Source organism: Alexandromys fortis, unplaced genomic scaffold (genome assembly GCF_014885135.2).
Source record: "Alexandromys fortis isolate MF-2015 unplaced genomic scaffold, M_Fortis_MF-2015_v1.1 scaffold_346, whole genome shotgun sequence".
NCBI lineage: Eukaryota > Metazoa > Chordata > Mammalia > Rodentia > Cricetidae > Alexandromys > Alexandromys fortis.
This window is the reverse complement of record NW_026068225.1, coordinates 315,693-342,073: the sequence shown is the minus strand read 5'-3', so window position 1 is coordinate 342,073 and position 26,381 is coordinate 315,693. Positions and strand designations below refer to the sequence as shown.

The following is a 26,381-nucleotide window of genomic DNA, read 5'->3' as shown; positions in this document are numbered from 1 at the left end:
GGGGAGGGGGAGAAGAGAGGGGGAGGGGGAGAAGATTGGGGGGAGGGGGAGGGAAATGGGAGGCTGGGAGGAGGCGGAAACTTTTTTTTCTTATTCTCAATAAAAAAAAAATAAAATAAAAAAAAAACCTGAAAGGAAAAAAAAGAAAGAAATCTGTCTTTTCGTAGTTTTGTAGGTTGAAGCCCAAAGTCAAGGTACCAGCAGTGTTGCCTGCTGCTGAGACCTCCCTCCTCCACATGCAGAGTACCTTCCTCTGTGCCCTTGGCCTCATACGGCCTTTTCTCTGTGTGAGTAACGGATGAGACAAGTCTCTGAGGTCTTTTCCTCTCATTGATCCTACTATAATGGTCCACCTTTATGGCTTCATTTCATTTTAATTACCTCCTTAAAGGCAGTCTCCAGTCACAGTGGAACTTTGATTTCAACATGTGACTTTTGGAGATCCACAGTTAAGTCTCTAATATCAAATTATGTCATCCATGGTTGACATGGGGATCACAGTGCACACAAAACCATAGTGGTCTCAAATTTCTCTAAGTCAGTCGGCAAGATTGAAGTTTTGTTCCTGAACGGTCCCTTTTTTCCCTTTTGATATTGAAGAATACCACTTACCAGGTGTCATTAATTTGATATGAAATCATCAGTCCAATATAAAGCTGTTTTTTTTTAAATATTTATTTATTTATTATGTATACAATATTCTGTCTGTGTGTATGTCTGCAGACCAGAAGAGGGCAGCAGACATCATTACAGATGGTTGTGAGCCACCATGTGGTTGCCAGGAATTGAACTCATGACCTTTGGAAGAGCAGGCAATGCTCTTAACCACTGAGCCACCTCTCCAGCCCTATAAAGCTGGTTTTAAGCTTCCCACTATTTAGTTGTGCCAGAGATTTAATGATTGGTTAATCTCAAAGATTATGAGCCCTCACATTTCCAGCCTAGGGCCATTTTAGAGTTTAGGATGTTTTCTCTGATACTGAAATTCCTTATATATGCCCCATTACACAGTTCACATTTAAACAAATTACTGTATACAAGACTTGCTGTAGTTTAGTACTAGGCGACTCTTCTAATTTGAGTGAAACAACAGTAGAGTAAAATTATATCACGGTGAGATTTGGAATAAAGAAAGTGAACTTTTGGTTTATCTAGAAGGTAGTTAATATTATTCTGCTCTTAATGTAGCTCAGGAATTTATTTGACATCCTTTAAAACTAGTAGTTCCCAAAGTGTTTTTAGCATAAAATAATATTATTTTTTATGTTTCAGAATCACTCTTATTTTATGTTGAAATGGGGATGATTTGAAAGCAAAATTTAGTATATCTGCCATTACCACAGCCCCACCCCCATGGTCATTTAGAAAAGAATAATGGAACTTGGCTTGGCAGTTATTTTAAATCATACTCACTATACTAGTCTACCCAGGCTGCCATAAAAAAATAGTAATTCAGATCAAAGAAATGCAATTTCTTGCAGTTCTGGAGACTGAAATCCAAGATCAAGGTTACAGCCCAGTAACTGTTGGTGACTTTTGGTGACTATAACTTGACCTGCTTCTGCCGTGTGCTTGGAGAGTCAGAGCTTTAGGTCACAGAGAGGCTAGCAGTCTACCTTAGAACAGGTATTCTCTTAACGGTTTCTATCCCTCCCTAGTTGGTGGTTGGTGTAGTGGAGACGCCATTTCCAGTGTTGAACGGTACGACCCACAGACCAATGAGTGGCGAATGGTAGCTTCCATGAGTAAAAGGCGATGTGGAGTTGGAGTCAGTGTTCTTGATGACCTGTTGTATGCAGTAGGCGGCCATGATGGATCCTCCTATCTCAATAGTGTTGAAAGGTAAGGATAATTTGAAAAAAGTCCCTATTGTCCCTATGATTTAGTTTGAGATGTTAATTAAGAAACAGATGTGACTTACTATTTTAGTCTTACATCTGTGAGACCAATTAACAGTCTAGACTCCTTAGAATGACACATAAGACCTTTGTGATCTGATCTCTACCAATCTTTCTGGTCTCTTCCCCATGTACACCATTTTCTAAGCTTGCAACTGCAGATACAACAAATTGCTACAACTCTTTGGACATGCCATTGTCTTGCCTTCTTCAATCCCTGCATATATGCATGTTGTTCTTCTGCTCTGAAATAGCTTTGACACTTTAAGGCTTATAAGATTTGAAATATTACTTCCTGCATAAAACCTTCTTTGACTACAGATGAGCTACTCATTTCTCTGCTCTTTCATGAATATTTTAAGTATGCTTGTACATGTTGTACTAGTCAATTGTTGAGGTACCTGGCATATTGGAACTCTACAGTGAGTGATAGTTTTTTAAGTTTCTTATTGCCACACACTCTCTTTCATTAAGCAGTGTTGACCTACAATGATTTTATCATAGTTCCATAGCATATCTATAAAACCTGGTGTAACCAGTTCTGGATATTGGTTCTAGATATGACATAGCTAAAAAACAAAACCAGATAGCCGGGCGGTGGTGGCACACACCTTTAATCCCAGCACTCGGGAGGCAGAGGCAGGCGGATCTCTGTGAGTTCGAGGCCAGCCTGGACTACAAGAGCTAATTCCAGGACAGGAACCAAAAGCTACGGAGAAACCCTGTCTCGAAAAATCAAAAAACAAACAAACAAACAAAAACAAAACCAGAGGGTTGGCTCTACAAATTGGGGGGGGGGGTATGACAGGTAGAATGACACTTAGACATGAATCAGTGGGCAAAATAAATCAAAGTGCAAATGACTAAATATTTATAGCTTAACAATTAAATTAATATATCCCAAATGTACAAAATGTAACTAAGGTAGTACACAGAGACAAACATATGAATGATATGCTACATGGTTTGTTTTTTTGTTGTTGTTGTTTGTTTGTTTGTTTGTTTGGCTTCTCAAGAGAGTTTATCTGTAGCTTTGGAGCCTGCTGTCCTGGAACTAGCTCTGCCCTCGAACTCAAAGAGATCCGCCTGCCCCTGCCTCCCCAGTGCTGGGATTAAAGGCGTGCGCCACCACCGCCCAGTGCTACATGCTTTTGAAAGTAAGAAAAATGAAGCAACAGGTGGCACACACGTGTAATCCCAGTGCTTGGGAGACAAAGCAGGAGAAATCACAAGTTCAAGGCCAGTCTGAGATACATAGTGATACCCTGTGTCAAAGAGAGAAAGCAAACCATGCTTTTAAAGAGCAAAAGAATCCGCCAAAATAGAAAGAAAAAAAAAAACCGAGAAAGAAAGAAAAAGTAATGAAAACTTAAAAAGTAAAAATGGATATAGCTACACAGGGAGCAGCTTGGTATTCTTTTGTTTTTGGTTTTTGGGTTTTTTTAGTGGTTAAGAGTCTTGTACATGCTAGATACGCACTCTACTATTGAGCTATGTGCTCGGCCTTGTAGTTCCTGATTTTAATTATCAGAGTGTCAGAAACAACCTAAGAATATAGCAATGAGAATAGGAGTAAGGGACTGGAAAGATGGCTCAGTGGTTAAGAACACTGTTACCTTTACAGAGGAACTGAATCCAGTTTCATGCACCCAGTTGGGCAGTTCACAACCATCTCTTGCTCCAGCTTCAGGAGCTCCATCACCCTCTTTGGACTTCTGTGGGTACTACACTCATGGGCACACACACACAGATACACATACACACATATAATAAAAATAAGTCATTTTTTAAAAAAAAAATTGGGTTAAACAGTGCATCTCACATTACAATATAACAAAATAGTTCAAAGGAAAAATCAATACTTATATTAACAAAAAGATCTCAAAAATACATCAAAGGAGAAAATTTCGTAATGTGTGATATTATGTAAATAAACATTTTTGCATTTAAATAAATGCACAAGTAGATAATATATTTTATTACAGAAGCCTAAGGGATGTATGCCAAATCCAAATGGAAAGAGCCTAGAATTAAAATGGAATTCTGTAGCATCCTGATATTTTAAAGAAAAATATATTCAAAATAAATGTTAAAATAAATTTTAAAAAGTTAATTAGGTTGGGGTATAGGTCTATAGCAGCATAGTTGCTAGCATGTGAGCCCCCAGTTCAATCCCCAGCACTGCTCAGTTCAGTCTTCATATGCTTGATTATTAGCCTGTTTGAGGGAAAGAACAGCCCTTAAATAGAAGGATATGCTCCAAATACTGAAATGAATTTTTATATGGGCCATCCGCTCACAAAAACTGACATGGAAACTTATTATTAATTATGAAAGCTTGGCCTATGGCTTAGGCTTGTTCCATTAGCTCTTATAACTTAAATTAAGCCATTTCTATTCATCTGTGTTTTCCCTTGTAGCTTTTTACCTCTTCCGTCTTACACCTCCTGTTTCTTTTCTGTGTCCTTTGGTGTCTCTCTCATGCCTAGATTTGTCTCTTCTTCTCTCTGTGTGTGTCCAGCAGTCACACCTAACCTCTTACTGCTTAGCTCCTGGCCATTCAATTCTTTATTAAACCAATCAGAAAGCACCTTGGCAAGGACACATCTTCACAGTATACAAAAAGATTATTCCACACAAAATACCATAAACACAGCCAAACTCTAAAGTGTAATACAAGCTCTCAATGTGTTCTTTGCAGATATGACCCCAAAACAAACCAGTGGAGCAGTGATGTGGCCCCTACAAGCACCTGCAGGACAAGCGTTGGTGTGGCAGTACTTGGAGGTTTTCTGTATGCCGTGGGCGGACAGGATGGTGTCTCTTGCCTCAATATTGTTGAGAGGTGATTTATTTTTAATCAAAATAATTTTCATTTTTTTAATGAATATACAAAGTTCTTTTGCTTTTTTATATATCTCTAAATGGCCTACTATGAAAGAGAGAGACAACATGTGTGTACTTGTTTGTATGTGTGTGTGTGTTTGTGTGTGTGTGTGTGTGTGTGTGTGTAGATCAGATGACTTTGAGAGATTGGTTCTCTCCTTCTACCATTTTGTGCCCCCCCCACCATCTGTTCTTTAATTGATTAAAAATATATTTGTGGTAAACATGATATGTTCAAATATTTAAACCATGTAGAATGGCTAAGTCAAACTAATTAACTGATTTATTTCCTTACATACTTTGGGGGTTTTGGCGAAAACAGTTAAAATCTACACTCAACAGTTTCAACAGTAACTACTCACTATTGTACTTTAGATTTCTTGAACTTACTCTTTGACCAGCATCTCTCTGATCCTGCCAACCCCTCATTGCGAGAGGAGTCCGTTCTACTCTTTGCTTCTACAAATGAGACTAATTTAGATTCTGTCTTCAAGATATGGTATTTTTCTTCATGTGTCTGATTTATTTTACTTAACGAAATGTCCTCCACGTTCTTCCTATTGTCACAAATAACAAAACACGGCTTTTAAAAAAACTGAATAGGAGGTGTGTGCGCCCATACAGTTTTTTAGATCTATGATAAATCTCTGTATCCGTTATATCTCTTGTGATTTCAGGCCTGTGGAAACTACTTGGGCCAACAGGAATGTTTTTCCTCCCTGCAGGTATGATCCAAAGGAGAACAAGTGGACTCGGGTGGCTTCTATGAGTACTAGAAGACTAGGGGTTGCTGTGGCTGTGTTGGGAGGGTTCTTATATGCTGTAGGTGGCTCTGATGGAACGTCTCCACTCAACACAGGTTAGTTCCCCGTAAGGCAGCCTAAGTCCCCAAAGCAGCATGTTTTTCTGGGGAGAATCCCTCTGCACTGGCAGGCTTTCTGTGCAAACTTGACATGACCTAAAGCCATCAGAGAGGAAGGAGTCTCAGATAAGGAAATGCCTCCATGAGATCCAGCTGTAAGGCATTTTCTCAATTAATGAGCATTGGGGAAGGGTCCAGCCCATGGTGGGGGGGGTGCCATCCCTGGGCTAGTGGTCCTAGGTTCTATACGAAAGCAGGCTTAATAAGCCAGGGGAAACAAGCCTGTAAGTATCTCTCCTCCATGGCCTCTGCATCAGCTTCTGCCTCCAGAATTCAGCCCTGCTTGAGTTCCTATTCTGACTTCCTCCAGTGATGGACTATGATCTGGAAGTGTAAACCAATAAATCCTTTCCTCCCCAGCTTGTTCTTTGGTCATGGTGTTTCCTTGCAACAATAGAAACCCTAAGGCATCATTTATATAAAATATAAAAAGCTCAAGTTATTTTGTAATTTTCACTATAACATCTTTATTAATTCTTTGAGAATTTCATACAGTATATTTTTATTATGTTCACCTTCCTACTTCTCCCAGATCTACTCCCTCCTCCCCTTTCACTCCCTTTTATCTCTTTTCTTTTTTTAATAACCCACTAAGTCTAATTTGTTCTGCTCATATATTCATAAATGTATTTGATATTTAAGAAAATGTTATGTTTTTCTCTCTAGGGAAATGCAATTCATGACTTTTAGTATGTTTCCCCAAGTTTTCTTTCTCTATATATTTTATAAGCTGCTAAAAACTTATACTGAATTTTTTTTAAAAAAAATCTGAGGCTGCAGAGATAGATCAGGGGTTAATGGTTAATAGCACTTGTTCTTGCAGAGGACCTGGGTTCAGTTCCCAGTTCCCACATGGTGGCTGATGACCAGGGGCTCTGTTCCCACATGGTGGCTGATGACCAGGGGCTCTGTTGAGGACACCAGGTATGCACAGGGTGTGCATACATACATGAAGGCAAAACACTTACACATTAAATAAATAAGTGGATAAATAAATAAGATGTAGGCTACAACTGAAAAAAATCTACTTTCTAAATAATGACTTCCCTTCTTCCCATAATCACAACCTACCCTTAATAAAAAATAATTCTTTTAATATAAGAATAAATAAAACCTTAGAACTACAAGCTTCTTTGCCTTTTCTGTCTAGACATAGTAGGTATTTTCATCAAAGGATGTGTCAGTGGCACACCCATGAGATTCATCGTTATGCCTCTTCAGAGGCTTAAAAGACACTGGCATGGGAGAGCACTTGGGAGGCAGGAACAGGAGGATCATGAGTTTGAGGCCAGCTTGAGCTATGTAGTGAGTTCTAGGCCTGCACCACAGAGCAAGACTCCATGAATAAGTAATTAGACGAGTAATTTGAGGAGTACAAGAGAACAGACGCTGTCTAATTATTACAATAAAATCTTAGTACTAAACTGATCTTATAAATCATAATCTAGTTCCACCCCACTGGAAGAGAACAAGCACACAGAATTAGTTACGTAGCCAAAACTAGAACTTAACAAATGTTCTTTCCTTGGAAGTTGACTGCAAGAAACTGGTTCCCATCAGATTCTATACTGAAAAGAAATGCCATCGTGTTTGGTGGCTATGAAGAGAGCAGATGAGTGGTCACTTACTGGTCTTTTCTTTTCCCTGCAGTGGAGCGCTACAATCCTCAGGAAAACAGATGGCACACCATAGCCCCTATGGGGACCCGAAGGAAACACCTAGGTTGTGCAGTGTACCAGGACATGATCTATGCTGTAGGAGGGAGAGACGACACTACAGAGCTTAGCAGTGCTGAGAGATACAACCCCAGAACTAACCAGTGGTCTCCCGTGGTGGCCATGACGTCCCGCAGGAGTGGAGTAAGTGCCAGCTGCTGAGAGCTTTGTAAACAAGCACAGAAGGGTGTTCAGATGGAATGCTCTGTGAGCTACACTAGGGCACCCAGGAGGTGAAGTGCTGGTCTCCACGTGCTTTATTTTCAATTGTCTCAGCTGTCAAGATGCTTTTAGACAAAGTGAGGTGGGGAACCCCAAACCAAAATAGCTTATATTTCTTTTGATTGCTTCTAACTCCAGTAGCTAGATATTTTCTATCCATTCATATATTTAAGTATGTAGTTATTTTTTATTATTTATCTTCTATCAGCTACTTCTCCAGAAGGTATCTTCCCTATATTGTCTACCCCTCTATTTATGTTCTATGTAATAGCACTAGCTATTCCTATGTAATATTTCTTGCTATTTTTCTTAGTAGACTTTGCATACTAATACAAATATTTAGGTAAAACATCTGGCCCTTCTACGAGTCTTCCAAAACTGGTTTGAGTCTGTCCCATCTACAGTGAAGGCCATATCTGCTGAGTGTTGTCATGGTCTCAACCATGAATGAATGACCTGTCACTAAAAGATATCCAAGGTAGAATATAAAATCCTCCCTTCTGGGAATGTTTGTCACAGCAAAATCTAACCCATTAGCCATTAATCATGGCAGGAGTTCCTCAGTGGAGGACACATACTCAATAGGAAAGAGAAGCAAACAGTCCCTAAGGACTCCATAATCTGGTTTGCAAAAATCAAGGGGCCTCACCGAAAAGCACCAGCAAGTGAAAGACTCACATATCTGTGGCCATTTATTACTGGAAACTTAACAGACTTTTAGTTATATTCCTATTATTCTCACTGCTTCATGTTGATTGTCTTTCCATTCATTTGGAAGGCAGAAATGTCTACAAAATTCTCCTTTATAGAGCTCTTAGTCTGGTGAAGGAAACTGAGGTGTTTGCAGTACCTGCAGTAAAGATGTGCTGTGGTCGTAGTGTATGTGACAGAAGGACATGGGAGATGGGCTTAATTCACATGCGTTAACACCTGCACGCTAGCTCAGGGCCTAACAGTAGAATGACTAGAGCATAGAGTCCATTAGGAGAGGGAAATGTGGGGGCTGAGGCCAAACATGGTGCCTCTAACACATTTCTGGGCAGGGTGACATGTTAGAAAGTGGATTCGAGTGAGCAAAGCAGGCTCCGTCGTAGTTTGGAGGTTCTCGCTCATGTGTAGTGAATGGCTTTCTAAATTTTACAAATATATGCTCTGATTCTTGTGCGTATAGTAATTTGATACAGAATTTAACGGTTCCCATAATGTCATAGATTACTGCTACTTTTTCTTTCTGAATTCATGTAAACTATAAAACGAAACCTTAAGAGGTTTGAGAAAGTTAGAATTCCCCAGTGGTTGTCTCAACGCCACTGCACTCTGCCCTTACAGGTTGGTCTGGCAGTGGTCAACGGACAGCTCATGGCAGTGGGAGGTTTTGATGGCACTACATACTTGAAGACCATTGAAGTTTTCGACCCAGATGCCAATACTTGGAGGTAACCTTTTCATGTTGCAAGTCTTTTCATTACTGACTTCAAATCATGAGCTTGAGAAGGATCATGACCACCAAAACTGGGATGGCCAGGGCCTGAAGTCCTCGTGTGGTTTCCTGAAGGGAGCTGAGTTAACTCAGATACGATAATGCATTTTAATTTGCTGTTAAGTGTCTGATAAAAAACTCCAAAATTCTTCTAATAATCATCTCGTTTTATATAAGTAGAGGTGAGGAAAACACTATCATTTCTATTCTCATCACATCCTAATGGCGAAACCAGAACACCATGAAAATAAAAGGTGTGCTTAAATAAGCTAGTGACATTAGTAGACTCACATCCTGGGCCTTCAGTTCTCAGTTTGTCTGTACAGGTTCTTGTCTTTGAGAAGTCTTATTTCTGGGGGAAAAGTGTAGTTACTTTCAAAAAAAAATATTTTAAAGCCTATTCCTTCTTTAGCTTTTAAAAGTATATTGCTATAGAGTCTTCTGTTGTGAAATCCAGCCTGTTTTAATTTTCACTTTTAGGTAGGAAGCTATACCTTATTTCTGAGAGTTTAGCTATATTGAACTTTATTTTATAGATTTTATGTTTCTTTTCACTCCCCAGGCCCAGGGGTGGGCACAGGGGTAGAGTACATGCCTAGCTGGAGGAGAGCCTGACCTCAACCTCTAGCGCTCTCCCTATCTCCGAATCCAGAGGCAGATGCTGAGCAGGCACCCCCTCCAGTTCCTTGTACAGAGACTGAGAGCACTTCCTTGAGATTCTCTGTTGAGGTCAGATTAATAACAACATGGTACTTTTTGCTCAGACATTACATTTTTCACGACCAGTTCATTAGATTTACTGAATATTCTGATCCCAGAGGAAGCAAAAGTGAAGGAGACAGCTTCCTTGCAGTCCTAGCTCTGGCATTGTAGTGTCATGCTAGGTGGAGGTGCTGTGTGATTAGCAAGCTCAGAAGGAGGCTAAGATGGCGGGGAGGAATGTTTCTATAAAGGGCGGCCTGGGAAGCCCCATGAAATGGTGAGGACAGAGAAGAGCAGGTTTACACAAAGAAAAGCCTGCCATTTGCAGAATGTTCTTTCCTTTATACAATTCTCTGTGGGAATTCAGAGTAGAGCACAGTTTAAGAAATAGCTACATTTATTCCTGTCTCATAGTTGCTGTGATTTATGTATAGACTTTTATCAGCAGCCATCTCTCAAGTTAGTGGTGTATGGTGAATAATATTCATAAACTTCTTAAAAATAATCTACAGAGGGGCTGGAGAGATGGCTCAGCGGTTAAGAGCATTGCCTGCTCTTCCAAAGGTCCTGAGTTCAATTCCCAGCAACCACACGGTGGCTCACAACCATCTGCAATGAGGTCTGGTGCCCTCTCCTGGCCTGCAGGCATACACACAGACAGAACATTGCATACATAATAAATAAATAAATAAATAAATAAATAAATAAATAAATAAATATAAAAAAATAATCTACAGAGAAGTTGATACCTAAATCTCTGTAGTTTCAAAAAGTATGTCAAACTTTTTAGTTGGTTTGAGTTTTTTGTTTGTTTTGTTTCATATTTTGAGACAGGGTCTCTCCTGTAGCCTTACTGTTCTGGAATTTCCTATATAGATCAAGCTGACCTCAAACTCGGAGATCCACCCGCCTCTACCTCCCGAGTGCTGAGCTTAAAAGTGTATGTTACCATGCCCAGCCCAAACTTTTTAATTTTGTTTTTGTTTTGGGCTTTTTGAAGCAGGGTCTCACTATAGCCCAAGCTAACCTGGAGCCCACTCTGCAGCCCAGGCTGCCCTCAAACTCACAGCAGTCCTCCTACCTTAACCTCCCGAGTGCTAGGATTAGAGGTATGGAAAATATCCCTCTATAGCCCAGGTTGGCCTAGAACTATGTAGGCCAAGGTTAGCCTTAAGCTCAGATAATCATCCTGCCTCATGCTTCCATGGTCAGTGATTACAGGTATCTGTTATCATACCTAGTACACATCCTAAATCAATTTTATCTCATTGCTGAATGAGGAGGTAGGTTTTTTTTTTACTCTGAAAGTCTTCAGCTTTGAAGATGATCTTGTTCACAAATCACACAAACTAAATGTTGCTATGATGCTACATAGACAAGAAAAAAACCACAGAGAACTGGGGGTGGAAAGAAAGGGCCATTGGCAAAGCGCATACTGTGCAAGCATGCGGCCCCGATTTCATCCACAGGTCCCACATAAAAAGCCAGACACATAGCAGATCAGGGGAGGCAGAGACAAGGCAGACCCCTGGGCTCCCCGACCAGTCAGCCACGCTTGCTATTTAGGTGCCAGGCCACTGAGAGACCCGGTCTCAAAAAACAAACCAGACTGACGTCTTCTGAAGAATGACATCTTAGGTGACCTCTGGTCTCCAGACATATGTGTACCTTTGCATAGTATATACAGATACACAAAAAGAAATGGAAGGAGGGAGGGAGGGAAAAGGGAGAAACTGTGCAGCTTGTCTTGGTGGCTCATACCTATAATCCCAACCCTCTGGAAGCTGAGGTAGGAGGATTGCCACAGGTTTGAAGCAACCAGACTGGAGTAAAAACAGCTAAAAAATAAAATGAAATAAAAAATAAAAGTAATTGAGGCTGGTACAGTGATACATATCTATAATACCAGCACCTCCACAGCTGTAGGTCTAGGAAGATCCTAGCAAGAGCCTATCTCAGAAAATAAAACATTAATTAATAATTGAGAAAGTTTTAGGCAAAGAGAAAATGTGTCTGGGAAAATAAATATCAGGCATAAAATTCGACACAAAAGTGTGGAACATAAGGTTATGTGTGTGTGAAGCTCTAGTACAAAGGTGAGCAGACGGACTCATTCCACGGAGAGCTTTCCAGCTCTGGTCTGCAGTAATTCTGCTGCTGACTGTGATCAGTGTGCTTCTGATCTTTGGAGAGTTACATAAAGCTGAAAATGCTGTGAGTGACATCTTCGTTGAGAAGGCGTAGTGTTTTTTCCAGTTAGAAACTATGCTTTTGTTTCTATCTTTGCAGGTTATATGGAGGGATGAATTATCGTCGGCTAGGAGGTGGCGTAGGAGTTATTAAAATGACACACTGTGAATCCCATATATGGTGAACACAGGAAAACGTCTTGCATACGCTCCTTTATATTTGGAAGAGCCTTGACTTTGAAGCTTTGTACAGCTCGAGAAAACATTAGAACAAATGTTCACTTTGCCGGTGCCTCAACATACAGAACTACAAATCTAACGACAGAACTCACCTGCAGACGCCACCTTTGCACAACACCTTTCTGCTCTCTGCAGAGAGCGTTTATTTTGGGCTTTAATTTATCATGGAGTTTTGATGGTGATTTGTTTTTATTTTGTTGGTTGGGTTGTTTTGGGTTTTGGGTTTTTGGGGTTGTTTTTGTTTTGTTTTTTAACTTATCTTTTGTACCAGAGGGGGCAAAAAGGAGAAAAAAATTCCAAGCTGCAAAATTTACTTTGCTTTCTAGGTTTGCTTTCCTTTTTGAAAATACTGATATGGGCAGAAGGGCTATGGTTAACTCCGATTAGATACTATCCATCTACAAAGATTGTCAGTGATAAAGACAGATATACAAAGTATATTCACTAGTTACTATTCTTGCACTAAATATTAGAGCACTCCGAAATGTAAAGGGGACTGGAAATGGTCCGGCGCGAGTTGTGTGCTGCTTTTGCAGAGGACCCAAGTTCAATTCGCAGCACCCACATCTGGCAGCTAGGTCAGTAGTTCTCAACCTCCCTAGTGCTGCAATACTTTAATACAATTAGTTCCTCATGTTGTGGTGACCCCCAAGCATAAAATTATTTTCATTTGCTACTTCATAACTGTAATTTTTGCTACTGTTATAAATTATAATGTAAATATCTGATATGCAGGATATCTCATATACAACCCCTGTGAAAAGGTCATTCCACCTCCCCACACACACACACACACACACATACAGGGGTCATGACCCCACAGGTTGAGAACCGCTAAGCTAGGGGATCCAGAACTCTCTTCTGGCCTCTGCAGGTAACTGCACTCCTGTGCATTCAGCACACACACAAACACACAAGTACCCCACAAGTATGAGTAATTCAAAATAAAATTTCTTTTAAGTGTAAAAGAAAAAACAAGAAAACATCTCGTTAGATAGGATACTTCAGAAGGAATATTGAATCCGTAAAGGCAGGACAAGCTACCGTTTTCATTCACCAGGTAACGTTTACATCTCTTACTGAACTTGCTTTCTACTCCATTTCCCTTTCCTTCCTGTAACATTTTCATAGTTTCTGCCACTTGTACCTAGGTCTCTGCTCAGTGCCTCTTCTAAAAACAGTGTGAGTCTCCTCCTTTGTCTTGAGAACTCCGGTAAAATCAAGTGCAACTCTGTAAGAGTTTTTGTTCACAGATGTTACCCCCTGCAACTTTCTTTCCTATCTTCTCATTGTCAGTAGGGACCACCAAGGAGAGGTGACCTCTCTTCAGAAGTGAATTCTGTTTTTCAGTTTACGCTGGCTGTTCCGGCTGGTGACTCTGAGCTGACCTTCAGTAACACGCTCTAAATGGAAGCTGTCTCCAGTTCACGTGAGCAGTACAGTGAAGGGATGTCAGGCCAGCCAGAGCATCCAATCCGGTCAGGAGTTCATGCTGATCATATCTCATAGTCTTTCATCCTATAAGGCCACCGTACTGTGTCTCTTAGGTCGCACTTTCTGATGAAAGGCTAACATTTTTAAGGAAATAAATGAAAATTTTAGTGCCTACAGTCCTCCCCCTTTGTAGTCATAGACTGATTTTTTTTTTTCAGTGTATTTTGCAGGAAAACCTTTGAATGAGACTTATCCACAACCAAAAGGAATAACCTTGACCTTCTTCCTCTCCCCTACAACAAAATGTTCGGCAACTTTTGTGTTTACATTTAAACATCATTTGCACCTTTTTCAAGGAAAAAATAAGTATTTGGTAAACAATTGTTTACATGTATCATTTATGCTTTTTTCTAGCATGTATAACTTTTTAAAATAAAGGTATTTACCATAAAGTGTTTGAAATTTAACTTTTTTACATTGTGTGTCTGTGTGTGTGTGTGTGTGTGTGTGTGTGTGTGTGTGTGTGTGTAAGGGGTGAGGTGGAGCATGCCCCAGCACCAAAGGACAATTTGTAGGAATCATTCCTCTCTTTTCGTCCTATGGATTCCAGGAATCAAACTCAGTTCATCAGGCTTGGCAGCAAGTGTCTTTACCTTCTGAGCCATCTCTCCAGTCCTAATGACTGCTATTTGGTACTTATAACTTTACTGTTTATATGGATTTTTTTATTTTTTGTATCTTACATTAGTTTTATATAAAGTTTCAAGTGCTTCATTTTGAAAGACATTTAAGACTTCTCATTGTGTATTTTATATTAACCAATCTATATTAAATAAGAAAATATGTAAGAGGCCTACAACTTTGACTGAAAGGACTAATCCTCTAGTCCAAACCCATTTAATACACTCACCTAAATCTGAATACCAAGGAAGTCTGCCTGTATATTTAATGATGGGGCTGGTATTACATATTTTCCCAAAGCTCCATTCTGCCTGTTTTCATTCCACACTACCACCTGAGTTATCTGAAACATAGCCTACAATAAATACAATAAAACTGATATAGTTTGAATCAGAAATGTCTCTCAAAGGTCTATTTTAAAACAAAAAGATGTCTCTGTGAGTCTGAATTTATAGGAAGAGGACATGCCCGAGGTGATTTGGATGAGTGGATGTTTGGGGTTCACTAAGCCAGAACAGTCCCTAGCTTCAGAAAGCTCTCACATTCAAAATGAGTTTGATTAAGCTAATAGATAAATGGCTCTCAGAGTATCAGCTCCAGTATTCTTTCAAAGTATCCATGAACTAAAGCAATTTTCTTAGTAAAACTACATGTTTGGCTGTTCACTGGCAAACTGCTGGTGCCTTAACACTAATGAAGGTGGCAGCACCAAACTGACCAAGTATCCCTACCATCAACAGACACGAGTCTTGTTTGTATGGGGGGTTTTGTTTATTATTTATTGAGACAGGCCTTGATATGTAATCCAGGTCCAAAATTTGTGGGTCACACTCAGCTTTGAATAAGGGTAGTAAAGATTTGAACCTAGGTCCTCAAGTTATACCTGTAATCTCAGTTCTGAGAAGGCTGAAGCAGGAGGAAGTGCCTGGCATTCAAGGCCAGCCTAGGTTCTATAGTGACTCCTCAAAAAATCTAAAACAAATGTTGAACAAACACTGCTCCTAGGACTGTGAGTTAGCTCAGTTGGTAGAGTACTTGTCCAGCATGCACAAAACCCTGGGTTCAAGCCCCAGCACCACAGAAACAGGGCATGGTGATGTACCCCATAGCCCTAACACTTGGGAGGTGAAGGCAGGATCTCAAATTCATAGGAGACCATCTAAAATAAATAAATATAAATAAAAGTAAAAAAGCTCATTGTTTAATAAGAGCATTGGCTACTCTTGCAGAGGTCCTGAGTTCAATTCCCAGCAACCTCATGTTAGCTCACAACCATCTATAATGAGATCCGATACCCTCTTCTGGAATGCAGGTATATATGCAGACAGAATATTCATACAGAAAATACATAAAAAATATTTTTTTAAAAAGCTTCAGATGTGACACAAAATCTTATGCTCATAAAGTAAAATGACACTGAGACATAACACAGGCAAGTTTCTTAGGTTGCTTCACCTCACTTATGACCTATACAATAAAAGACTTAATTAAAATGTATTTGGTCTATGAGTTTTTACTGAGAACTGGTCTAAATATGAGGTTAAGCATGATTATTTCTTCCTGGTAATGGAGCTCACAGGTGATGTTCCCGCTGTGGTCCTAGATATGATTCTGAAAGTTTGTGCCTTGTGAGCTGAAGCAAAGGCTAACACTACCAAGGCACTAGTTGAAAGATGCCATTAATATACACTGGATGATTTTTCAAGTATATATTTAATTCAGTACTACAATTGAATTAAAAACAAAAATATATTGGTGGCTCAAGACCATTTATTATTCTCAATTTTAAGAAGGTTTTGATGGCAAGTTCTCTACAGCAAAATGACATAAGAAATATGTCTAGAAGATAAAACTGGCTGGGGATGTAGCTCACATGTCAGTGTTTGTCTAGTGTGTACCAGACCCAGAATTCGATGCCCAGTTCCATATAAACCAAGTACATTGGCTCACACCTCCTATAATCTTTGCACTCCAGGGCTGGGCTCCTCCCTAAAACTAGATAGCCAGATTAGGCTATGAGACCCTGTCTCCAAAAGAAGAGGAGGATGAGGAGGAAGGAACGAAGAATGTTAACACAAATCTAAGATGCTTTTAAAGAGATTAAAATTCTTAAATTTTTTTTATTAAAAACATCTTTTTCCTTTATATAATCAATTCTGATTATGGTTTCCCTACCCTCTATTCCTCCCAGTTTCTCCCTACCTCCCCTCTTGTCCCAGTCCGCTTTCTTTATGTACCTCTCTCATTAGAAAACACACAAGGGAGCTGTAGAGATAGATGGCTCAGTGGTTTAAGAGTTCTTGTTGCTCTTGTAGACCCAGGTTCAGCTCCCAGCAACCATATCATGGCTCACAACCATCTGGGGAAAACACACACACACACAAACACATGAAGCAAACAGGCTTCTAAGGATAATAATAAAACAAAAACAAACACATTGGAATCGGACAAAAGGAGCAAACTCAAGGAGAGCAGTGCCAAGAGAAGGCACAGAAACAGACTCATTCACACACTCAGAATCCAATAAATTCTAAACTACCCAGGTGGTGGTGTCACATGCTTTTAGTTCCAGGACTCAGGAGGCACAGGCAAATGGGTCTCTGAGTTCGAGGCCAGCCTGACCTACAGAGGAGTTCCAGGACAGCCAGGGTTACATAGAAAAAACAAAACAAAACACTAAACTGGAAACCATAATATATTTGCAAAGGACCTGGTACAGACCCAGTGCGCCTGCTTCAGTCTCTGCAAGTTCATATGAGCTTTGGTCATGTTGATTTAGACTCTAAATTTTAGAGAATCTTGATTTTTTTGGTGTTCTCTATCCTCTGACTCTTATACTCTTCCATCCTCCTCTTCCACAAGGTTCCTGGAGCCCTAAGAATGAGGGTCAAGGGGAACCTTAAGGGAAACATTCAATTTAGGCCTAAGTGTTCTAAGGTCGCTCGTTCTCTGTGTAACATCTGGTTGTAGGTCTCTGTTATCCCTATCTGCTGCAGAAAGAAGCTTCTCCAACGCTGGATGAGTTAGACACTGATATATGAGTTTAACAGAATGTTACTAACAGGACGATGTCTCCACTACAGGTGAGCAACCCTACCATGGTTGGCCCTGAGAAGAGCAACACAGCTGAATTGCAAGACAAAGATCTTAAAATAGCCTTTATGAATATGATAGAGGTTTCTAAAGAGGAAATGAATAAATCCCTTAAAGAAATCTATGAAAACACAAATAGTGGAGCAGAATTGATAAAAAATAGTTCAAGATCTAAAAGTGGAAATAGAATCAATAATAATTAATTTAAAAAAAATCTGAGGGGAATCTGGAAATGGAAAATTGAGGACCTTAAAAAAGAACCTTAGAGGCAAGCCTTACCAACAGAATAAATAACCTAAATCAGAAACGCCAGATTTTAGATATATTTATTTGATTAAGCTGGATACTTTTATGTTAACAATTCAGCATCTTCTACAGCATTTATACATAACGGGACCACAGTGATCTATGGACACACAAGCACATAACCATGGCTCACCAGTGACCGCTGCTGTGTTTCAGATCCACCCGGGCAACTCCAAAGGCATCATGAGAAAACAGGTGCTACATTTCTTCCACTGTCCCACTTGGAATAGCAACTCAGAAAGTAACTGAAAGGGTTTATAATGCATCACTTAGAGTCCATACTAGAATTCACTCAATTTGAAAAATTGCCAGTTCCGTCATATAGGCCAACACACCAATAAGGTATTTATGACACAGAATCTGTAAAAGAAAAAAAAGAAAAAAATTTACAATTAAGATGGTATTATGACAAAGCAATTTGATATTGGGTTTTTTTTTCTGTTTTATTTTTGCCATGGTTTTTGTTGATTTTACTTATTTAATCACATAGTTGTGTGTGTAGGTATACGCACATGAATCCAAGTACCAGAAGAGGCCAGAGGCACTGCTCTCCCAGAGCTGGATTTATAGGTAGTTGTGAACTGCCTGGCGTGGGTGCTGGGAACCAGACTCATATCCTCTGCGAGAGCAATGTAGTTCTCCACCAGCCGAGCCTGGTTAAAACCAATTTTAAAAGGCCAGTTCTTCTAAGTTACAGGTAGTTGTGACCTACCCGGTATGAGTACTAGGAACTAGACTCTCAGGTTCCCTGCAAGAACAGTACATGCTCCTTTAATCCCAGCACTCGGGAGGCAGAGGCAAGCGGATCTCTGGGAGTTCGAGGCCAGCCTGGTCTACAAAAGCTAGTTCCAGGACAGGCACCAAAGCTACAGAGAACCCCTGTTTCGAAAAACCAAAAAAAAAAAAAAGAACAGTACATGCTCCTAATCACTAAGCCATCTCTCCAGTCCGAATCTTAGTTTTTTGAGACAGGGTGTGAAGTAGCCAGTGCCAGCTTTGCGCTCCCTTTGTTGCCAAGGACGACTTTGAACTACTGACCCTCCTGCCTCTACCGACAAGTGCTAGAATTAGAAGCATACCCCACTATATTAAGTTCCCTTTGTTTTTAATCCTTAGCTCTTCTTATCAAAATTACTTCCAGCCTATTGTTTCATCTTGACCTCCAGTTTAAAAATGTGAGTTATTCAGTACTCAGTTCAAACAGTGACTCCTTTCTTTTTTATAAAAAATTGTTTGTTGTGTGCCTTTGTGGATGTGTGTGCATGCCACAGCACATGTGGGAGTCAGACGCTAACTTTCAGGAGTCAGTTCTCTCCTTCCAACACGTGGGGTCCAGGGACCAAACTCAGGTCATCTATGGGTCTGCAGTAAACCTCCTCACCCATTGAGCCATGCCCACAATGCCAGCCCCACACATCCTTTTCTCTCTGCTCTATCTTGAATGTGTCACTTAAATTTATGCTGGCCTTGATTTCCTTGTTTTAAAATAAAACATAGAATACAGTGTAGTTCTAAAGATTAGAATAATATCTACTAGGCACAGAAAGACAAATATGGCATGCTGTCATTCATGTGTAAAAGCTAAGAACATCGATCCCGATGAGTAGTGGCACACGCCTATGCCAGTATTTTTGAGGGGAGGCAGGAGGACTGGGAATTCAACATCATCTTCAGCTAATGAGTTCAAGGCTAGGCTGGGCTACATGAAAACTTTCCTCAAAACAAAACAAATCTCATAGAAGAAAATAGTGGTCACCAACAGCTAAGAGATGGAGTGGGGTTACATAATGGGTAGTAAAATACACCCAGTTAGGAGGAATTAGTTCTAATGTTTTTTTTTTTTTTTTTTTTTTTTTTTTTTTTTTTTTTTTTTTTTTTTTTCTCTGTAGCTTTTGGTTCCTGTCCTGGAACTAGGTCTTGTAGACCAGGCTGGCCTCGAACTCATAGAGATCCACCTGCCTCTGCCTCCCGAGTGCTGGGATTAAAGGCATGCGCCACCACCCCACGGCTTTCCCCCCCCGGCAGTTCTAATGTTTTTTAGCACAGTTGAGTAACTATAGTCTATAATTTATTAACTCTTTCAAAGTAATTAGGATAAGACAGAGATAGGAGTGCTAATTACTATAACTCACTTTTTCTGTGCCATACCATGCAGATAAGTATGTACAAATATGACAGAAAAGAGGGTATGTAGCTCAGTGGCTGAGTACTTGCCCAGTGTTCAAGACACTATGTTGAATTCCTACCATATATACACAAAAGGACAAATACACATCAAAAATTTAAAAGTAGAAAGAAAAGGTAGAATTAAACTCTGTTAAGAGTGTTAACAATGACAAAATAATAGGAAACAGTCCCTGGATGTATATAGAAACATGCATTTAAATATGTCTTAAGAGGGCTGAAGCGACAGCTTAGTGGCTAAGAGCACTGGCTGCTGTTCCAGAAGACCCAGATTCAATTTCCAGCACCCACATGACAGCTCACGACCAAACTCCAGTTTCAGTGCATCCAAAGGTTTTGTCTTCTGTCCTCTATGGGCACGGCACACACATGGTGCATAGAGACATACATGCAGGCAAAACACCCATGTACAGAAATAAAAATTTATACATATATACACACACACACACATATCTTAGGAGCCAACTATTTGTTTCTTTATAGAACATAAAAACCGGGGGCTGGAGAGATGGCTCAGAGGTTAAGAGCATTGCCTGCTCTTCCAAAGGTCCTGAGTTCAATTCCCAGCAACCACATGGTGGCTCACAACCATCTGTAATGAGGTCTGGTGCCCTCTTCTGGCCTGCAGGCAGACACACAAACAGAATATTGTATACATAATAAATAAATAAATATTCAAAAAAAAATTTCTCTGTGATTTCCTGTCTAATAGCAATTTAAAAAAATCTAAAAGGCAAAGATGGCATTCTGTCACTGGCTATAATCTTATCCCGCACATAAAATGTTGCTACTTTAATAATTATTTCAAAATCTGTCAATTTTGAAAATTTCAGTTGCTTGAGGGTAGTTCACATTATTCAGCTCTACAGTGCACAGTACACAGTGCCCTTCCTCTTTAAGACTGGCTCGAGGTGGTCAGAGACATTGGGAGGTCACGTATAAAGCAGAAAATAAGTCTATTGTCTTGAACTACTATGCAGTCAAGTGTATTTCCCCATGTAAAAATATAATCACCACACATATGGAAAACATGACAAGAAGGAATTTAATTAGATGTGTTCAAACCAACCTTTATTTTCCCATCAGCGTGTGCTGAAGCTACAGATGTTGAGACACGAACCAATCTTGTGGCTGATAAGTGAATTTTGAAATGCCTGTGGAAGTGTGAATAAAGGCAGTCCATAAATAAGTCGACTTCCTCCTGGGTAATCTCCCCAGGTGTTTTGTGGACACTGTCCCATAAAGCTTTTGCATCCTCTGGATGAATTGCATAAGAAATATCCAAGCTTTGAGGGCTACAGGGCACAGACCAAAAAAATTCAGTGGTAGCCGTGTAATGGTCCATTTCGCAAGCAGTCCACATGGCAGCCATCCAGGAAAGATTAAATGCACTGATTGCTAAAGGACTGAAGCAACAGTCAAAAGTCTTCTGAAACCAGCCTCCAATCAAGGATGTATTGGCCTCTGCTCCATTTGCAAGGAACAAGGGTAGACAGGTGAAGTCTTCGGAAGCAGTCTCCAGAAGACTATCTCCAAACACACAGCAGAACCAACCAGTCCACAGCACTTTACCCTCTCTGTGCTCACGTGATGACTGAGACTTTGAGAAAATCTACAAGGGAAAGTAAAACAAGTTCATTAAGTTCAAAAGACCATTTGCTCCTAAATTTTATCTTCTCAAAAATTAATGAGTATATTAAAAACAAGGCCAAGCGTGGTGGCACATGCTCATAATTCCAGGTTGAATCAGGAAGACAAGGAGTTCAAGGTCAGCCTTGGTTATAGAACAAGTTTGAAGCTGGCCTAGTTTATGGGATACTGTCCCAAATGAGAGAGAGAGAGAGAGAGAGAGAGAGAGAGAGAGAGAGAGAGAGAGAGAGAGAGAGGGCAAAGTGCTTCTCTTTTATTGCTTAGTGGACACAAAGTCCCTACCAAATTGCCTTCTAAAAATATTTATGTTAAAAAAAAAAATTATGTTGTGCTCATAGATAAATAAACACTGCTGTCATCTTTGATCAGAGAAGTTTCTTTTTGCTGTGGGCCACAGTTACCATAGACGCTTACAACTGGCCAGAGCTGAGAGTAAGTAGAGGTTAAATAGACCTGTATCACTCCTAACCCTTGGGGAATAGCACGCATGGGCGAGTAGGGCCAGAGGAGGAGGTGGAAGTGATATGGCATGCTGTCTTCTGGGCAAGACCTAGCACTGCACTCTTGAATTCTCAGCAGCTGGGATTACCTGCAGAAGATTGGGTTCATAAACATTCTGACTTGAAAGAGGGAAAAACTCACAAAGCCCAACTCACCCCTGAGGATATACAGGCAGTTAATGGTTTTCATTAGTGGAAAAGCCACTGGAGGTGCCGATGTGGCAATAAATAACCCCTCAGCCATGTTCCTGTAAGCAGCTCTAACTAAACTCCTGGGAAGTAGAAGGGGAACTAGTTGGAAAGAGGAGGGGGAACAGCAGGAGGGGGGGGGGACAGGGATAATGATCAAAATACATCATACACATGTATGCTAATAAAAACACATTTTTTAAAAAGAACACAAAACAAGAACCCAAAACAAAGTGCTGGATTACATGTGTGAGTCACCATGTCCGACTCCTTTTTTAAAATACTGTCCTTTTTTAAATACTGTCTCTCTCCCTAATATCTGTAATTAAATATGTACTAAAACTGATTCTCAATAAACTCCAACTTTGCTTCATTAAAAAAACTAAATTAAAGTAATAACAATAGTTGATACAAAACCACAAAGAGGAACTTTTCTAATCATTATTAGAGCTCATCAAAATAATGACTTTTGGCCATATTTTTCTATACTACAGATAAAGTAGATGACAAGATCTTGCCAAAAATCAAATTAAGAAATCCTTATATGGTACATTCAGGTACAATATCTTGGGGAAGAAAAATAACAACTCGACTCTAGAAGGGCTACACAAGTTCCCCACACCAACAGCTTACATTTTGCCATTTCCCACAGCAGCTCTTTTCATCATCTTAAACTGTTCCATACAGTTCCCATCCACTGCATCGCCTTCTTCGTTACGGGAATGTAAGACAAATAAAACCTAATCTCTCTTCTATAGGAAAGGCCCTTCAGACACCTGCTGGTCCATAACACATACACGGTCAAATTCAAGGTCTCCACTGCCTTCAACCCATTTTCCTAGGATATACACTCACAAGACTCTTCTCTGAACTTCTTATACATAAGAGCCATCTAAAAGTGAATCTATTTATTTCAGAAAAGTTTACATACAAGGCCCTAAGAAACAAACTCTATGGAAAAGTATGTAATGTATACAAGGCTCTAGGTCAGAAAAAAAAAAATCTTTGACCTAGATTGTACTATTAATATAACTAAGATTACAGACCTCTAGTTTTTAGTTGACAGCTTTAAAGAAAATGCCCAGGGCTGAAGAGATGGCTCAGCAGTGAAGAGCACTTGTTGCTCTTGCAGAAGACCAGGTTTGAGTGCCAGCACCCACATGGTGGTTCACAACCATCCATAATTTCAGTTCCAAGGGATCTGATAGCCTCTTCTGACCTCCAAGGGCACCAAGCACACATGCAGTTAGACATACATATAGGCAAAACACACATAAAATAAAATTAATAAATCTAATTTAAAAAACTTAAGGCCTAAATCATTCATTTTTGCTATTATATGTAAAATGTAAATCTCCCCTCAACCACGATTAAGGCAGTAAATTTACTTCTACCAAATTTAAAGTTCTTTCATTTTGGTCCAATGCGCAAATTTGTTCAAGATAGTTTAAAATCTTATTTTCCCAAAGATTCAAATTTCCCATTGTGAATTACATAGCAAACATACCTTCAAAACATTCATGATAGTTTTTGTTAAAGTACTAAACCAGGGCAACATTTAAATCATTGCTCCATCATAGCTTTTGTTTTTCAAGACAGGGTTTTGTTGTAAAACATTTGTTTAATGATGTAAAAATGCATTCTTTTATGCTACATTTGTTTAATTCTGTAAAGCTGTGTTACTTTGGCTGTCTAAAACGCTTGACTGGTCTAATAAAGAGCTGAACGTCCAATAGCTAGGCAGGAGAGAGAAATAGGTGGGGCTGGCAGACAAACAGAACAAATAAGAGGACAGAGAGGGAAGAGGGAGGAACAAGAAAAGGAAGGATGATGCTGGGAGCCAGCCACCCAGCCAGCCATGAGTAAGAAGGAAAGAGAGGTATATAGAACAGAGAAAGGTAAAAGCCCAGAGGTAAAAGGTAGATGGAATAAATTAAGCTGGCTAGAAACAAGCCAAGTTAAGGCCAGGCATTCATAAGTAAGTATAAGTCTCTGTGTGTTTACTTGCGAGTTGGGTGGTGGGCCTCCAAAGATAAAAATAACCTGGAACTTGCTCTGTAAACCAGACTGGCCTTGAACTCAGAGATTCACCTGTCTCTACCTTCCAAGTGCTGACCGCCTGACCCCAACGTATTTCTTAATAAAGGATCATTTGGGGAGGGGGGGGGGGCTGGAGAGATGGCTCAGAGGTTAAGAGCATTGTCTGCTCTTCCAAAGGTCCTGAGTTCAATTCCCAGCAACCACATGGTGGCTCACAGCTACCTATAATGAGATCTGGTGCACTCTTCTGGCATGCAGGCACACATGGAAGGAATGTTGTATACATAATAAAAATAAATAAATCAAAAAATAATAAAATTTAAAAAAATGAGATTTTGAAACCCATTGCTTTCTAAAGTTGCTGCAAATTTTTTTGCATTGCATGAGGGTTCCAAGTTCTCTATACTTTCAGCCACATTTATTATTATTATTTTGCTTTGTTTTGTTTTGTTTTTGAGACTGGCTGGCTGTACTGGAAGCCACTGCATAGACCAGGATAGCCTCAAACTCAGAAACCTATCTGCTTGCTTCTGCCTCTCAAATGCTGAAACTGAAGGCATGCATCACCATGCCCAGCTGTATAATTTCACTTTTTTTTGGCAAAATCATTTCTTTATTGATATTAAGTAACTACATAAGTTTAATAATAACATGGCATAGTTATCCTTAGCTATGGGCATCTATATCACTAATCTAATCCACAAATCTTATGGATGAAGAAGATACAAAAAAAAAAACAACTCAAGCGGTACAAAATAAAAAATAAGTGAGAAAAACCATTACAATGGAGAAATTTGGGTCTCTGTTTGATAATATGCTAACCATTTTGAAAATGGAACGATTAACTGAGAGGATATCTAAATTAGATGGGATTTATGTAATATCAATTGTAAACATCAACTTTATCATTTTTGTCTTATCACTAATAGTTGGTTAATCTGAGTGCTAAAATACAGGCCTTAGAAAAAACAAATAATCACAGAGATATTCAAATCCAGACAGAAGAATTTCATAGAGTCAGCACTGCATTATAAGAATAGAGAGGAGGGAAAAAAAAAAAGAATAGAGAGGAGGGCTGGAGAGATGGCTCAGTGGTTAAGAGCATTGCCTGCTCTTCCAAAGGTCCTGAGTTCAATTCCCGGCAACCACATGGTGGCTCACAACCATCTGTAATGAGGTCTGGTGCCCTCTTCTGGCCATACACACACACACAGAACATTGTATACATAATAAATAAATAAATATTTTTTTAAAAAAAGATTTTACTGTACATCAATCAGAATGGCCAAGACCAATAAAATCAATGAATGCTCATGCTGGTGAGAATGTCGAGTAAGGAGAACTCATATTCATTGCTGGTGGGGGTTCATACTTGTTCATTCTATGCAAATCAGCGTGGTAGTTCTTCAGGATCTTCCTCAAGCGTCATCTATGTCACTGCAGGGCATGAACATACAGGATTCTACATTCTACCACAGAAACCTGTGCTCATTTCCTGATGCTCTCTCCATTCAAAATAGTTGAAAAGTAGAAGCAGGCTCGATCCCCATCAGTGGACACATGGATGAGAACAGTGTGGGGGCCATTTACACAATGGGATATTTCTCAGTCATTAAAAAGTTGGAATCGCCTACTTCTGTTCTCACAGGTTAAGAAGGATCAAGCTGATTCTCTGGCTGCCAGGCACCCTAGCGCCACACAGGTCTGATGCCAGCAGGGGTCCTGGGCTGCAGCACCTTCACAGGATACCAGGGGATCTGCCTTGGCAGCAGGTAGAGAACTTTCCATGCAGCAGAATCAGGGTTGCAGGTGGGGGGCGGGGTAGGTGTGTATGGACTTAGTAATTTCTGGTCCCACTACAAAATCTTACTTCTGATTAGAAGAGTACCATCTCAAATCCTCTCTACACAAACTATCCAGCCAAGCCAAAAAGATTTAAAAAGACTCAGAAGAAAATAGTCATTTTACTCCTTTCAAAACCCACATACATATAAGTTGTTTTCCGTGGGTTTTTTCCCATTTTTTTGATTTTTTTTAAAAACGTTTTGTT

General features: G+C 39.8%; 2 protein-coding genes across 2 annotated transcripts in view; one reads left to right on the top strand and one right to left on the bottom strand.

Annotated features, from left to right (window-relative positions):
• Positions 1 to 14,140, top strand: part of Klhl20 (kelch like family member 20) — a 46,623-nt gene extending 32,483 nt beyond the window's left edge. Inside the window, exons 6-11 of the mRNA XM_050130655.1 lie at positions 1,622 to 1,842; positions 4,600 to 4,743; positions 5,510 to 5,643; positions 7,357 to 7,565; positions 8,973 to 9,079; positions 12,115 to 14,140. Of these exons, the coding sequence (XP_049986612.1) occupies positions 1,622 to 1,842; positions 4,600 to 4,743; positions 5,510 to 5,643; positions 7,357 to 7,565; positions 8,973 to 9,079; positions 12,115 to 12,199 (900 nt within the window). The 3' untranslated portion in view covers positions 12,200 to 14,140. The remainder of the gene's footprint in view (positions 1 to 1,621; positions 1,843 to 4,599; positions 4,744 to 5,509; positions 5,644 to 7,356; positions 7,566 to 8,972; positions 9,080 to 12,114) is intronic.
• A 3,631-nt stretch (positions 14,141 to 17,771) lies between these two features.
• The window catches only part of Cenpl (centromere protein L), a 21,656-nt gene continuing 13,046 nt past the window's right edge, over positions 17,772 to 26,381 (bottom strand). The window contains exons 4-5 of the mRNA XM_050130663.1: positions 21,022 to 21,564; positions 17,772 to 18,128 (exon numbers count right to left, since the gene is read on the bottom strand). Coding sequence (XP_049986620.1) covers positions 18,057 to 18,128; positions 21,022 to 21,564 — 615 coding nt within the window. The 3' untranslated portion in view covers positions 17,772 to 18,056. The remainder of the gene's footprint in view (positions 18,129 to 21,021; positions 21,565 to 26,381) is intronic.